Genomic DNA, 14,580 nt, shown 5'->3' with positions numbered 1-14,580 from the left:
AGTCTTCTTACAGACGGGACTGATGTTATCTTGGGGTCCCATAGTTAATGGTGTCCTCTCACAGTGAGTCTCCAGTTTATTGATAGTCACTCTGAACTGACCCACATCAGTCATTGCAAGGGTTCCGAATCCTCACTGTGTGTACAGAACTCAGGGCTCACATTCTCCACCGCCAGTTGTTCAGCTCTAAAATGTTCTCTCTTTATTTTCCAAATAATGTTGCATGAGCCTGTACCCTCTGTTATCCTGTTTCTAACATGCGGTTTCTTTTTCGATCTGTGCCCACCCCCACGTCTTCCTCCGTGTATTGCCCGCCCCCATTCCAGGCACCTATTAACGCCCAGATGCTGGCCCAGAGACAGAGGGAAATCCTGAACCAACATCTTCGACAAAGACAGATGCATCATCAGCAGCAGCAGGTTCAGCAGCGAACCCTGATGATGCGAGGGCAGGGGCTGAACATGACGCCCAGCGTGGTGGCTCCCAGTGGCGTGCCGGCAGCCATGAGCAACCCCCGGATCCCCCAGGCAAATGCGCAGCAGTTTCCATTCCCTCCAAACTACGGTATGGGACCTAGACCCCCACCACCTTCCACCACTCCTTTCTTCCCAGGGTCCCCTCACTGTCCGGAGTCACAGCTCTTTGTGTGGATCCCAGATGAACCTGGCTAACCAGGGGATGCTAGGAAACCCGCAAGGGCAGCTGGGGCTCATCAGGAGTCCCCAGGTCCAATGCAGTATCTTCCCATCTCTCAGCTCAGCCACTACCCTGTCTCCGAGCACAGGTCTTACTTTAAGAATAACCAGACTAGGTGGGCACACGGAGAGTGCCAGTTGTGTGCATAAGCGTGTACACGTCTGTGTTTACATCCATGTCTGTAAACACTGGTGCACGTGCATATACTTGAGTCTGCTTAGACAAACTGGTAGATACAAATGTTGAAAGATGTATATCCTTTAAGTGTTATAGACCTTCTATGACTTGAGAAAAATAAAGGCTTCCCTGGTGGCTCAGATGGCAAAGAATCTGCCTGCAATACAGGAGGACCCGGGTTTGATGCCAGGGTAGGGAAGATCCCCTGGAGAAGGGAATGGCTACCCACTCCAGTATTCTTGCCTGGGAAATCTCATGGACAGAGGAGCCTGGCAGGCTACAGTCCATGGGGTCGCAGAGAGTTGGACACAACTAAGCGACTAACACTTCCACTTTCAATATTACATCAAATCTTTAATGAATTGATAATTCTTCAGAAGTGCCTTACAGAAACCACAGTGGACTAGCTCTTCATTGTCTTTGTATTGATTTGTTGTTTAATGTCAATCTTAAGCAACAAGCATGCTGTGTCATAAACATTAATATTTGTATGCATGTCATATTCGGTTAATGGTTGAATTATTGATAAAAGTTAAGTGTTTACATCAAGGTTAACATTCAAAATGACTCTCCCCATCTCCCACCAGAGTTCTCTAAAAACAACTACCCAGTCTTTGTGGTGCTTGAACCTCACATCTCCTATTTCTTTCAAGACCCAGAAGGATAATGTACAGCTTTTTCCTGTGTGATCTTAAGTTTTTCTTTCATAGCTTATTAAAGTAGTCATTAAATATGCATATTTTACAAGTCTTCTAGGCAAAAATAGGATTACCTTAATGTCATCCCTGAAATTTTCTAAAAAGCTGCCTCCTTTGTTTCCCACCTCTTCCTCTCTTTCTTTTTTGATGATTTAAGAAGGTCTGCTCAAAGTTTTCTTTCCTTTTAATGTAAACACCATTTGCCTCTAAACTGACCAAGAAGCTTACATGGAGTTTTTCTTTTTCTTGTTAATCTTGTATAGTGCAAAAGTATCCCAGATACTTGTATAGTGTACAAGTAATTTTATATAGTGTACAAGTAATCTTGTATACTGTAAAAGTATTCTTTATGAATACACAGTAAGCTAATCATGAATGCACTTACTTTTTTAAATTTTGTATTTTTTAGCCATATCATGTGACTTGTAGAATCCCAGTTCCCTGATTGGCAATCGAACCCAAGCCCTTAACAGTAAAAGTGGAGACTCCTAACCACTGGACTGCCAGGGAATTCTCATGGTCACTTATTTTTAAAACATAGCTATCTCATCATACAATAACGTAATTTAATAAAAAAGTAGTCAAGTGTGTTGATTTTTTTAGAGAACCAAACTTTAATCCAGTTTAATCTAATTGTAGTGACACATAAACATTGAAAGACTGTTTCCAGTCAAAGAGAAATACATACATTTGACCCATTGTTGATTTGCCAGGGATATGGGGCAAGAATGGTATTTTCTTTGTCTTTAGTCTCCATAGTTAATATGTCTCCTGGGCACACCTCTAATTACCATAGAGAACCAAGGTATGAAGAGTTTTTCTTCATGCATTTTATCCCAACTTGGAATCTTTTTTAAATGTGTATAACTTACCAGCACAAGATAGGGTATTTGAAAGTAATTTTATTTTTTTAAGAAATTTGTTTTTATTTGAAAGATAATTGCTTTGCAATATTGTTTTGATTTCTGCCATACCTTAACATGAATTAGCCATAGATGTACATATGTTCCCTCCTTCTTGAACCTTCCTCATGAAAGTAATTTTCTTTGTGTATTTGATTTGAATGTTCTCTTTTGTCCCCTGCCTCAACGATAAAACTAACAGCCTCCTTGGGATTTCTGTTCTGTCTTTTAAGGAATAAGTCAGCAGCCTGACCCCGGCTTCACTGGGGCCGCCGCACCCCAGAGCCCTCTGATATCACCCCGGCTGGCGCACACCCAGAGCCCCATGCTGCAGCAGTCCCAGGCAAACCCAGCCTACCAGGCCTCCTCGGACATGAACGGGTGGGCGCAGGGGAGCATGGGCGCAAACAGGTATGCTGCGTGTCTGTGTCTTTTTGAAACGATCACCAGGCAATCTTTCTATAGCCCGCCTGTCTCTTTTCTGGAAAGTTCTTCTTTGTTCAAGCAAACAATACCAAGTAAACCTCTGAGTAATAAGCCAATCTGCTTTTCCTAGAGCAGACGTTACCAGAATTTACCAAACCCTAGCTTAATATTTTTGCCTTGGGAGTAAAAGGAACCCCACCCCCGCTACCACCACCGCCGCAATAAGGTAGCACCCCCAATGCATGAGAGCAAGTGCTGTGGAGGCAGTGGCCTGGAAGCCACCTTCTTATCGTGTGTACATACTCAGCTGCTTCAGTCATGTCCAGCTCTTTGCAGCACTATAGCACAGCAGGCTCCTCTGTCCACGGGATTCTCCATGCAAGAATACTGGAGTGGGTTGCCATGCCCTCCTCCAGGGGATCTTCCCAACCCAGGGATTGAACCCGCCTCTCTTACATCTCCTGCACTGGCAGGCACGTTCTTTACCACTAGCGCCACCTGGGAAGCCCACCCCCCCATCAGTGCAGGTAATAAAAGCAAACAGAATCCTTGTCTGGTGCAGACATGAGAGTGCAAAGTGTCCCTCCAGACTTTGTCCACCACCCCAACATGGTGATGTTGGGGACAGGTCAGAACGCAGTGACCCCTGCAGCTTGGCTGAGCCCTTCCCCTGCTGTCTCTGATCTCACCGTCTCCTGGCCATCACCCCATGCCCCACTCCCCGGGTTCTCTCAGCCTAGGTTTATTCATCCTGCCTCCCTGTTTGCCCAAGGGCTCTAACATTGTAATTTTTCACCGTGTTTCTAGCATGTTCTCGCAACAGTCCCCTCCACACTTCGCACAGCAGGCAAACACCAGCATGTACAATAACAATATGAACATCAATGTATCCATGGCGACCAACACAGGCGGGATGAACAACATGAACCAGATGACCGGACAGATCAGCATGACCTCAGTGACCTCCGTGCCTACGTCAGGGCTGTCCTCCATGGGTCCCGAGCAGGTGAGCACCCCAAAGAGAAACCACCCTCAGTTTCTTGATTGCAACTTTTTGTCTGTTTCTGCTATTAAATGAGTCTTTCCATGTGCTTAACATCTGCCATCAATTCCCACATTTATTTTGAAGAGTGTTTTTTCACCTTACCATCACTAGTGTTAGTGCAATTAACAGAAATACGTGTTAATGATGAAATAAACACAAAAGGATCTCTGACAGCTCAAAGATCTTTAAAAATATTTCTTAACTAACTTGTCTTCTAAATTTTTCTCTTATTTGAAGGCTTTTGCAATATCAAAAATGAATGTCAAAAAATGGAGTGATGAAATGCACTTTCTTAAATAGTTATATTTGGGGATTTTCAAGAACTGATGTTTTTTTCTCCTAAACATAAAACCAGGTGAAGGGAGCTCCCTGGCAGTCCAGTGGTTAGGACTCTGCTTTCACTGCTGAGGGTGCAGGTTCAGCCCCTGGTCAGGGAACTAAGATTCCACAAGTCATGCAGCATGGCCAAAGAAGGACGGGGTGGGAAAGGATCGTTGGTCTACTTTGCACTCAAAAAAGTAAACCTATAACGACATAAGATATAATGGTCATCTGAGTTAAATTCACCCATTCCAGTCCATTTTAGTTCACCAATTCCTAAAATGTCAATGTTCACTCTTGCCATCCCCTCCTTGTTTAACCACTTACAATTTGCCTTGATTCATGGATGGACCTAACATTCCAGGCTCCTAGGCAGTATTGCTCTTGTTTGGAAGAAATGGAGTAGCCATAATAGTCAACGAAAGAGTCCAAAAGGCAGTACTTGGATGCAGTCCTAAAAACGACAGAATGATTTATCTCTGTTCATTTCCAAGTCTAACCATTCAGTTTCACAGTATTCCAAATCTATACCCTGACTAGTGACGCTGAAGAAGCTGAAGTTGAATGGTTCTATGAAGAACAAAACCTTCTAGAACTAACACACAAAAAAAACGTCCTCTTCCTTATTGGAGACTGGAATGCAATAGTAGGAAGTCAAGAGCTACCTGGAGTAACAGGCAAATTTGGCCTTGGAGTACAAAGCGCAACAGGTCAAAGGCTAACAGAGTTTTGCCAAGAGAACGCACTGGTCATAGCAAACACCCTTTTCCAACAACACAAGAGAAGACTCTACACATGGACATCACCAGATGGTCAACACCGAAATCACATTGATTATATTCTTAGGAGCCAAAGATGGAGAAGCTTTATACAGTCAGCAAAAACAAAACCAGGAGCTGACTGTGGCTCAGATCATGAATGCCTTATTGTCAAATTCAGACTTAAATTGAAGAAAGTAGGGAAAACCACTAGACCATTCAGGTATGACCTAAATCAAATCCCTTGCAATTATACAGTGGAAGTGACAAATGGATTCAAGGGATTAGATCTGATAGACAGAGTGCCTGAAGAACTAATGGACAGAGGAACATTGTACAGGAGGCAGTGATCAATACCATCCCCAAGAAAAAGTAATGCAAAAAGGCAAAATGGTTGTCTGACAAGGCCTTACAAATAGCTGAGAAAAGAAGAGAAGCAAAGGAAAAAAGGAAAAATATAATATTTGAATGCAGAGTTCCAAAGAATAGCAAGGAGAGATGAGAAAGCCTTCCTCAGTGATCAATGCAAAGAAATAGAAGAAAACAATAGAATGGGAAAGACTAGACATCTCTTCAAGAAAATTAGAGATACCAAGGGAACATTTCATGCAAAGATGGGCTCAGTAAAGGACAGAAATGGTATGGACCTAACAGAAGCAGAAGATACTAAGAACACATGGCAAGAATACACAGAAGAACTAAACAAAAAAAGATCTTCATGACCCAGATAATCACAATGGTGTGATCACTCACCTAGAGCCAGACATCCTGGAATGTGAAGTCAAGTGGACCTTAGGAAGTACCACTGTGAACAAAGCTAGTGGAGGTTATGGAATTCGAGTTGAGCTACTTCAAATGCTACAAGATAATATTGTGAAAGTGCTGCACTCAATATGCCAGCAAATTTGGAAAACTCAGCAGTGGCCACAGGACTGGAAAAGGTCAGTTTTCATTCCAATCCCAAAGAAAGGCAATGCCAAAGAATGTTCAAACTACCACACAATTGCACTCATCTCACACACTAGCAAAGTAATGCTCACAATTCTCCAAGCCAGGCTTCAACAGTACATGAACTGTGAACTTCCAGATGTTCAAGCTGGATTTAGAAAAGGCAGAGGAACCAGAGATCAAATTGCCAACATCCATTGGATCATCGAAAAAGCAAGAGAATTCCAGAAAAACGTCTTCTTCTGCTGTACTGACTACTCCAAAGCCTTTGACTGTGTGGATCACAACAAATTGTGGAAAATTGTTAAAGAAATGGGAATACCAGAACACCTGACCTGCCTTCAGAGAAACCTATATGCAGGTCAAGAAGCAACAGTTAGGACTTGACATGGAACAAAAGACTGGTTCCAAATAGGAAAAGGAGTACGTCAAGGCTGTATATTGTCACCCTGCTTATTTAACTTATATGAAGAGTACATTATTTGAAATGCCAGGCTGGATGAAACACAAGCTGAAATCAAGATTGCTAGGAGAAATATCAATAACCTCAGATTCTCAGATGACACTAACCTATAGCAGAAAGCAAAGAAGAATTAAAGAGCTTCTTGATGAAAGTGAAAGAGGAGAGTGAAAAGTTGGCTTAAAACTCAACATTCAGAAAACTAAGATCATGGCATCCAGTCCCATCATTTCATGGCAAATAGATGGGAAACAGTGGAAACAGTGACAGACTTTATTTTGGGGGGCTGCAAAATCACTGCAAATGGTGACTGCAGCCATGAAATTAAAAGATGCTTACTCCTTGGAAGAAAAGCTATGACCAACCTAGACTGCATATTAAAAAGCAGAGATAATTACTTTACCAACAAAGGTCCATCTAGTCAAAGCTATGGTTTTTCCAGTAATCATGTATGGATGTGAGAGTTGGACTATAAAGAAAGCTGAGTGTTGAAGAATTGATGCTTTTGAACTGTGGTGTTGGAGAAGACTTGAGAGAGTCCCTTGGACTGCAGGGAGATCCAGCCATTCCATCCTAAAGGAAATCAGTCCTGAATATTCATTGGAAGGACTGATGCTGAAGCTGAAACTCCAATACTTTGGCCACCTGATGCAAAGAACCAACTCATTGGAAAAACCCTAATGCTGGGAAAGATCGAAGGCAGGAGGAGAAGTGGACAACAGAGGATGAGATGGTTGGATGGCATCACTGACATGATGAACATGAGTTTCAGCAAGCTCTGGGAGTTGGTGATGGACAGGGAAGCCTGACATGCTGCAGTCCATGGAGTCGCAAAGAGTCGGACAAGACTGAGCAACTGAACTGAACTGAAAGACATAAGAATGTTTCTAATATTATTATCTCTGTTGAATTTCTATATAGAATGCAAATGAAAGTTAATTGTGAAGGCAGCCAGTGTATTTATAGGGGCTTCTCAGGTGATGTTAGTGGTAAAGAACCCACCTGCCCGTTCAGGAGACCTGAGAGATATGGGTTTGATCCCTGGGTGGAGAAAATCATCTAGAGAAGAAAATGGCAACCCACTCTAGTATTCTTGCCTGGAGAACCCCATGGACAGAGGAGCCTGTCAGGCTATAGTCCATGGGGTCGCAGAGAGTCGGACACAGATGAGAGTGAGCGCAGCACGTTTTCACGTTCCTCCACACTCCCCCCAGAACTTGCATGTGGGAGACTAGATAAGGGGAGTGGCATTCTGCTCCTGTAAACAAAGCAGAAGCTTGGTGGGTGGCTGCTCCCCAGTAGGCGTATGGATGTCTCTCAAGATAAAGCCCCGTGCTGTCCTGTCGCCCTCAGGTGAATGACCCTGCTCTGAGGGGAGGCGGCCTTTTCCCTAGCCAGCTGCCTGGGATGGACATGATTAAGCAGGAGGGAGATGCATCACGGGTAAGAAACCAGAGAAATAAACCCGCGGCTGTGAGTATTCCATAGACTAGAATTGGCACAGACACGTTGTCAGCCAGTAGGCTGAGGAGAATTGTGTAATATGGACTTCCCCGGCGGTCCAGTGGCTAAGACCCTGCCCTTCCAATGCAGGAGCCACATGCTGTGCAATGCAGCCAAAAAGAGAAGGAAAAAAAAAATCTCATTTTATTGGATATACAATGATGTTTGTGTGAGTAATTTTTTAAGCTCATTTTAATTGAGCTGATGGTGGCATATGATTTAAAAACACTCATTTTGCCCCAGAATGGAATGATTATAGCAAAGCAAAAAATGAAATAGCAAAGAATTAGGCGTGTTAGCACAAACTCTGATTTCTTTTTGTTTCTGAATTGTAATGTTTGATTTTCAGAAGGATGAAGAGGAACTAGCTTCTAATTGTTCTCTCTCACTTAATTAAGTCTGAGTTTATTCTAAGGGGAAGGCTACTGCAGGTCAGATGGTGCAGGGCGTTCAGAAGATCTAGGGTGGACTCCCTGGTGGTTCAGTGGCTAAGACCCCACTCTCCCTTCATTAAGCCCAAGTTTATTCTAAGTGTTCTAGATTTCATTTTCTTTAAGCAGCAGCCTTAAAATCTGATCTATATTATTTCTTTATCATCTTAAACACTTTTTCTAAGAAGAGTGATATTACTGTGTCCAACTAAATCTTGAAACAGTAGAACAGTTAGTACTGAGAACCCACCTGAGTTGGGAGCCTGGTGACAGGCCTGTTAACAAGAGGAAGGGCTCTCAACAGTTTGGCACAGGTGCTAGGGCCTCTTAAGGGAGAAAATGTTGTCCCTAGCAGTAAGTAACTATTTTCAAGTTCTCTCTTAAGTGACAAAATGTAGAATTGATGTTGAATTTCCTACAAAACAAAAAAATAAGTGAGTGTAACCTTTGTGGTTGGGGTTATTTAAAATGGCCAAGTAGTCTGATGTTTTCATGCTGGGCCTCATGATGGTTTTACCAAAAATTCTGAGCCATGACAACTTTCTCTTTATTTTCCCGCAGAAATACTGCTGACACTGAAGGTAGCTAGTTGCTTCTTTCTTCAGCTGACTGGGCTCACTTGCTCAAGACACTTACCAATCTGGAGAGCTGTGTCTCTTCGTTTCGACCCAACTGACCTGCCATCCAGCCCTGCCCGAGCAAGACGGGCTGACGGCCGAGTCCCTCGGCTCCTCCTCCTGGGGGAGCCGCCTGTCGGGTTGACAGATGGTCTGCAGCTCGCGTCCGGACAGTTGTCAGTCTGTTCACTGCATTCACCTTAGTGCAACTTAGATCTCTCCTGCAGAGTAAATGTTGACAGGCAGACTTCACACCCGTGTCAGATTGAATGTATCTAAATGTATGTATTTAAGGAAAACAACCCATGCTCTTGTTCTCTTCCTGTCTGGCTCCAGACACTGGTTTCTTGCTTTGTTTTCCCTGGCTAACCAGTCCAAAAGATTAAGATTTCATCTGGGGGAAAGAAAAGATTAAAAAAAAAATCAAACTAAAGATGTTTTAAGCTAAGCCTGCCTCTGGGATAAGCAGGACAGACACCGTGGACCGTGCCGTGTGTACAGACATGCCCAAGAAGTGAAGACCAAGACATCGTAGTTGTATCTTTGTAGAAAGCTCTCAAGACGGTGTTGGAAAGCATTTCCAGTTCCTTGAACAGATGAAAAAGAGCCTGTGGGAGGGCTGTTAACATTAACAAGTCCTTCTTCCTCTTTTTTTTTTCTTTTCAATTTCTTTGATTCAAACCAAACTAGTTCGCCCAAATCATGAATCAGAAAGAAATTGATTTCCAAATTCAGTTTGCTTTAGATCCATCAGAAGCTTGAATCAGCGCCTCTTCTTCCATCTGATCCTTCCCTTCTCCCTCTACCTTCCCCATTCTCCCCACTTTTTTTTTTTTAATAAAAGCAACAGAAACCAGGTAAGCCCTTTATTATTTCCTTCCATGTTTTGCCAGCCACTTACCAGCCGCTAACTCTGAAATTCCAGAAAAAATGCATTTACTGGAAGGAGAGGAGCAAAGTTAGTACTCGAAACCCATCAGACTTTGGACACCTGCCTGGGAAGTGTGTTCATTCTGTTCCCCGCGACACTGGCCCCCCACACGGGAGAAAACCACAGTGTGCTTAAAATTGACCGCAGGCATCAGGACAGAGTTCACCTCCGCCATGTGTCTTTTATTTTGTTTTTTTTAGCAGTGCTGACTTAATAAGCCGAAGTTTTGTAAGGTACATAAAATCCAATTTATATGTAAACAAGCAATAATTTAAGTTGAGGACTTAAGTGTTTTAATTGTGTAATTTTTTGTGAGGTATACATATTGTGGAATCGAATCCAAAATGAGGTACTTCAGTGTTACAATTAGATATCTTCATAGCAGTGTCTCCTGAAAGTGTTTTGTAAAGGCTCTCAAGGCCTCGATTAGACCTAATTTGTAGACTTAAGACTTTTTATTTTCTAAATCTTGTGATTCTGCTCATAAGTCATTTATCTATCTGATATGCAGCCGCTGTAGAAACCAATTCTTGATTTTTATATGTTTATATTCTTTCTTAACCTTAGGAAGACTACGTGTTACTAAGCAGGCCACTTTTCTGGTTGTTTTTCTTGCCCACTCTGGTAGGGGAATAATCTTTTCTTAATTGGCATCAGTTTCAGACAACTGTAATACCAAGAAACTGGTGACCTTTTTTGAGCTATTTCTCCCCAACTCCTAAGACACCTACTTTCTTACCTAAATTTCAGAATGATGTCTTTTTGATGTCTAAAAAGCAAAGCATTTTATATCTCGTCAGCCAGGCCTTTTAGGAACAGAGAAGTCTTTTTTCCTTGAAATCTGCTTGTTTTTTTGTGGAAGGGTGAAAAATAGACAAACTACCCCTACTCATACGTGTCTCTCTATATGGACAGATTACGGAAGTATAGAAAGAGATAGAGCCCAAAGATAAATGGTTAAGTAGACAGTCTGAAAGCATGGCTCCATGCTAAAGAAATGTTCTGGGAAATCTGCATTTCGCTACTTTGTTTTCCACGTAGGGGGTCTCACTACAGGAAGGTGGCCCAGGAACAGCACTTGATGGGGGCCACCAATTCACAGTCCCCCCCCTCAAAAGGCTCTGCTTTTCTCAACCAAACCATTGGGTCGCCCAACTGTGGTGGAGGAATAACTCGGGCGGACATCAGCCCGAGCTCAGCGTCCTCACTGGCACCACGAGGCTTATGTCACACTTGGTGTCACGTGACCACTTTCCAGTTGACGTTTAGAAACATGTGAATTAGAATGACTGGAACTTCACAAGAGAGAATGGAGTTTAACCTGGATTTGTCTGAGTTGGAAGTCCCTTTCCACGGGAACCCTGTCCAAAAACCCCTGTGTACCTTCTCTTGTTTGACCTTCTGCCCGCTGTGTTCTGTCAGTCCCAGTTCAGACAGATCTGATCTGCAAACCTGCCATTCCGGTAATTGGGAATAACTCATAATCATTGCCATTTTGAAGGAAGAGAGATGATCAGTTCTCTTACAGCTTAGATCAGGTCATGGGTTTTTTACATCTAATTAAGAAAAGTCAGTGAAGGAATCCTCTGATCACATTGATCATGACAGAAGCAAAGGCCAAACCAGTCCCTCCATGATCAGTATTTCTCATGGTGTACACAATAAACTTGTTAGACCGAGTACTCGGTTTTCGTTTAATAGAACAAATAATCAGTGTTTTACTTATATTACTAAATGTGAAAAACACATAATGTGAAAAGTATACATACATTAACTTGGTTGTGAAGCTCATCTACGTGTTCATGTAACGTGGTAAGTTGAAAAAGTGAAGTGAGCTGTTTTCCTGCAATGAATTCGTTGGACTCAAAAGATGAAGATGCCCCCTCCCACGTGTATCTCTCATGGCCTGTAACCATTGAAAGCAATGTTTTTGCAGTTTATATAATGCAGTTTTTAATCTGTGTGTAAAAACGGAGTTCCTATGGGCTTAACACATGAAATGGGTGGCACAGATCCCCTTGCAGAACCCAAAGATACACAATCAATTTTGAAATGCAACTTAAGCCATTAATTGTTGGTGTGAATTTAAAATTTTCTAGTATTTGTATGGTAGTATGCTGCCTCCGAGCAAAGCATTCTCTGCACAAAAGAAAATTACTGTAGTGGCTTCGATTTTAATTAGAATTTTCTCCCTGGTGTTTCTTTATAGACTAAAACGAAACCTTTTAAGTTTCTTACTACAGGTAAAAGCTATGTGCAAGAACCTCAAAATGCTAAAATCTAGCATAATGCCTTAGATCTGTTTTTAAGTCTTGTATATTCCTACATAGCTGTCCGATGTATTATATTTGTATAGTGAACTGTGTACAATTTTTTGAATAAGTGCATCATCACTTAAACTTTATGTTGTTGAATGGTGATGATGATACATTTCTTCAAACATTTAACTGTCTTTTTTTTTTTCTTATGCCATTTGTGGTTTTATTTGTACAGTTCCTCATGAAGTTGCATCTGAGATGTGTGTATATGAAAAGATTATCCAAGGGTAAAATTAAGCAATATATTAACTATGGTTCTTCAGGAGAAAGCTTACAGTGCTTCAGGTTGTGATTTATTTTCAAAATGGAGTTGACTCCAAACGTCACTTTGTTCACCTGCATTGATGTTTGTATTTCTAGTGTGAGCAGTTTATGCAAAAGGTAGATATATTCAAGAGAAATTTTAAATACATTTATGCAAGTTAATATTGCTTTGCTGATGCTATTTGCTTATTTGATGTTAAATAATGCTATTGTAAATAAAGAATTCTGTTGTTATTGCATCATTTAATAAATTTTAATGCCTTCGGGTTTTACATGGCTTTGAAGATTTTCTTGAGTTTATATTATATCCTCATTCACAGTTACAGTTAAATATAAAATTACCTGACTTGCCATTTAATAATTTCTTAGACTTATACAGTAGTTGGCACTGTTCTCAGCATGTTAACATTTATTCTCTCAATGTCCCATTTTCTAGATTTTCTGAAATCTGAAGCCTGTCTGAAGTCTGAAGCCAAGAGGGGTGTGTCTTGCTTAAGATTATCTGACAACTTAATCGCAAATAGAGGTGGAATCTAAATGAATCCTAAATGATGCTATCACCTCTCATTCCTGTTTCTCAAAAAACATTTATGAGAATAACGCGGGCTTCTTACTGGTTTATTAAGGTTATACCTTACACATTAGAATAATCATGATGGTTTTAATAGGTTGGCTTATTGGTAGTCAATAAGCAATGCAAGTACAGTACTTAAAACCCAGGTCATAAACTACATGAAATAATAAATCTGGAATTGTATTTTTTTAAATATACCAAAACCGAAATGAATGATGAGAAAAATCTATGCTAGTCACCATATTAACAAAGTAAAAGAAGAATTTAAAAAACATGATTAACTTAATAGACACTGTTGGATAAATTTGCATAGGATAAATTTCAGCCCCCATACATGAGAAAATCTCAAGGAAAAGTAAAGCTTCTCGGCAAAGTGAATGCCCTAAAGTTGTTTAAAGTTATTTGATACAATCCCCCTGTGACTTCATGGTGAAATATTAAAAGAATTGAAATCAGAACAAAATAAGTAGCCCACTACCCATGCTAAGAAATAGGTTATCAGGACTTTCCTGGTGGTCCAGTGGCTAAGACTCTGAGCTCTCAATGCAGAAGCCCCAGGTTTGATCCCTGTCAGGGAACTAGATTCCACATGCCTTAACTAAAGATCTTGCATGCTGTGACAAAACCGAATATCCTGTGTGCCACAACAACTAAGACCCAGTAAAGTCAAATTAAATATTTAAAAGACATGGGTATCACTGGTGGACTAGAAGAGGAAAAACTTTCAGCACAATTAACCATCTATGCTGCTGCTGCTTAGTCGCTTCAGTCGTGTCCGACTCTGTGTGACCCCATAGACGGCAGCCCACCAGGTTCCCCTGTCCCTGGGATTCTCCAGGCAAGAACACTGGAGTGGGTTGCCATTTCCTTCTCCAATGCAGGAAAGTGAAAAGTGAAAGTGAAGTCGCTCAGTTGTGTCCGATTCCTAGCGACCTCACGGACTACAGCCTACCAGGCTTCTCCGTCCATGGGATTTTCCAGGCAAAAGTACTGGAGTGAGTTGCCATTGCCTTCTAACCGTCTATGGGAAAGCCAAAATAAATCTACCTACCCACTCTAGGGGTACCCAGGTGGCACTAATGGTAAAGAATCCTGCCAGGCACAGGAGACTTGCAAGAGATGCAGGTTCAATCCCTGGGTCCAGAAGATCCCCTGGAGTAAGGAATGACAGGCCACTCCAGCATTCTTGCCTGGAAAATTCCATGGACAGAGGTGCCTTGTCTACAGTCCATGGGGCCATAAAGAGTTGGACATGACTGAGCAGCTGAGCACCAGCTCTTAGAACGAGTGAAAAAGTTCAGTCAGATGTCTGGAACATACAAAAATCACTAACTTCCACTCACATGAATAACTAGTTTTTAAACCCCCATTTACAATAACAAACATTCTAAAATAGGATTACATTACGCCTAACAAAGTGTGAAAGGCCTTTATGAAGAAAACTATAAAGTTCTACTAAAAGATGCAAAAGACCTGAACAAGGGACGCGTGCCATGAGCCTAGAAAAGGAA

At 41.7% G+C, this 14,580-nt stretch overlaps 1 protein-coding gene across 15 annotated transcripts in view; it reads left to right on the top strand.

Moving 5' to 3' along the window:
* Window positions 1-12,767, top strand: part of NCOA2 (nuclear receptor coactivator 2) — a 285,109-nt gene extending 272,342 nt beyond the window's left edge. For all 15 annotated transcript variants that reach the window (XM_025001844.2, XM_025001838.2, XM_025001842.2 and 12 more), the window contains 5 exons: window positions 327-564; window positions 2,707-2,884; window positions 3,707-3,905; window positions 7,785-7,874; window positions 8,927-12,767. In XM_025001844.2, coding sequence (XP_024857612.1) covers window positions 327-564; window positions 2,707-2,884; window positions 3,707-3,905; window positions 7,785-7,874; window positions 8,927-8,938 — 717 coding nt within the window. In that variant the 3' untranslated portion in view covers window positions 8,939-12,767. The remainder of the gene's footprint in view (window positions 1-326; window positions 565-2,706; window positions 2,885-3,706; window positions 3,906-7,784; window positions 7,875-8,926) is intronic.
* Window positions 12,768-14,580: the final 1,813 nt, after the last annotated feature.

The sequence above is a fragment of the Bos taurus genome, chromosome 14 (assembly GCF_002263795.3).
Source record: "Bos taurus isolate L1 Dominette 01449 registration number 42190680 breed Hereford chromosome 14, ARS-UCD2.0, whole genome shotgun sequence".
Lineage (NCBI taxonomy): Eukaryota > Metazoa > Chordata > Mammalia > Artiodactyla > Bovidae > Bos > Bos taurus.
This window is presented reverse-complemented; position numbering and strand designations above follow the sequence as displayed.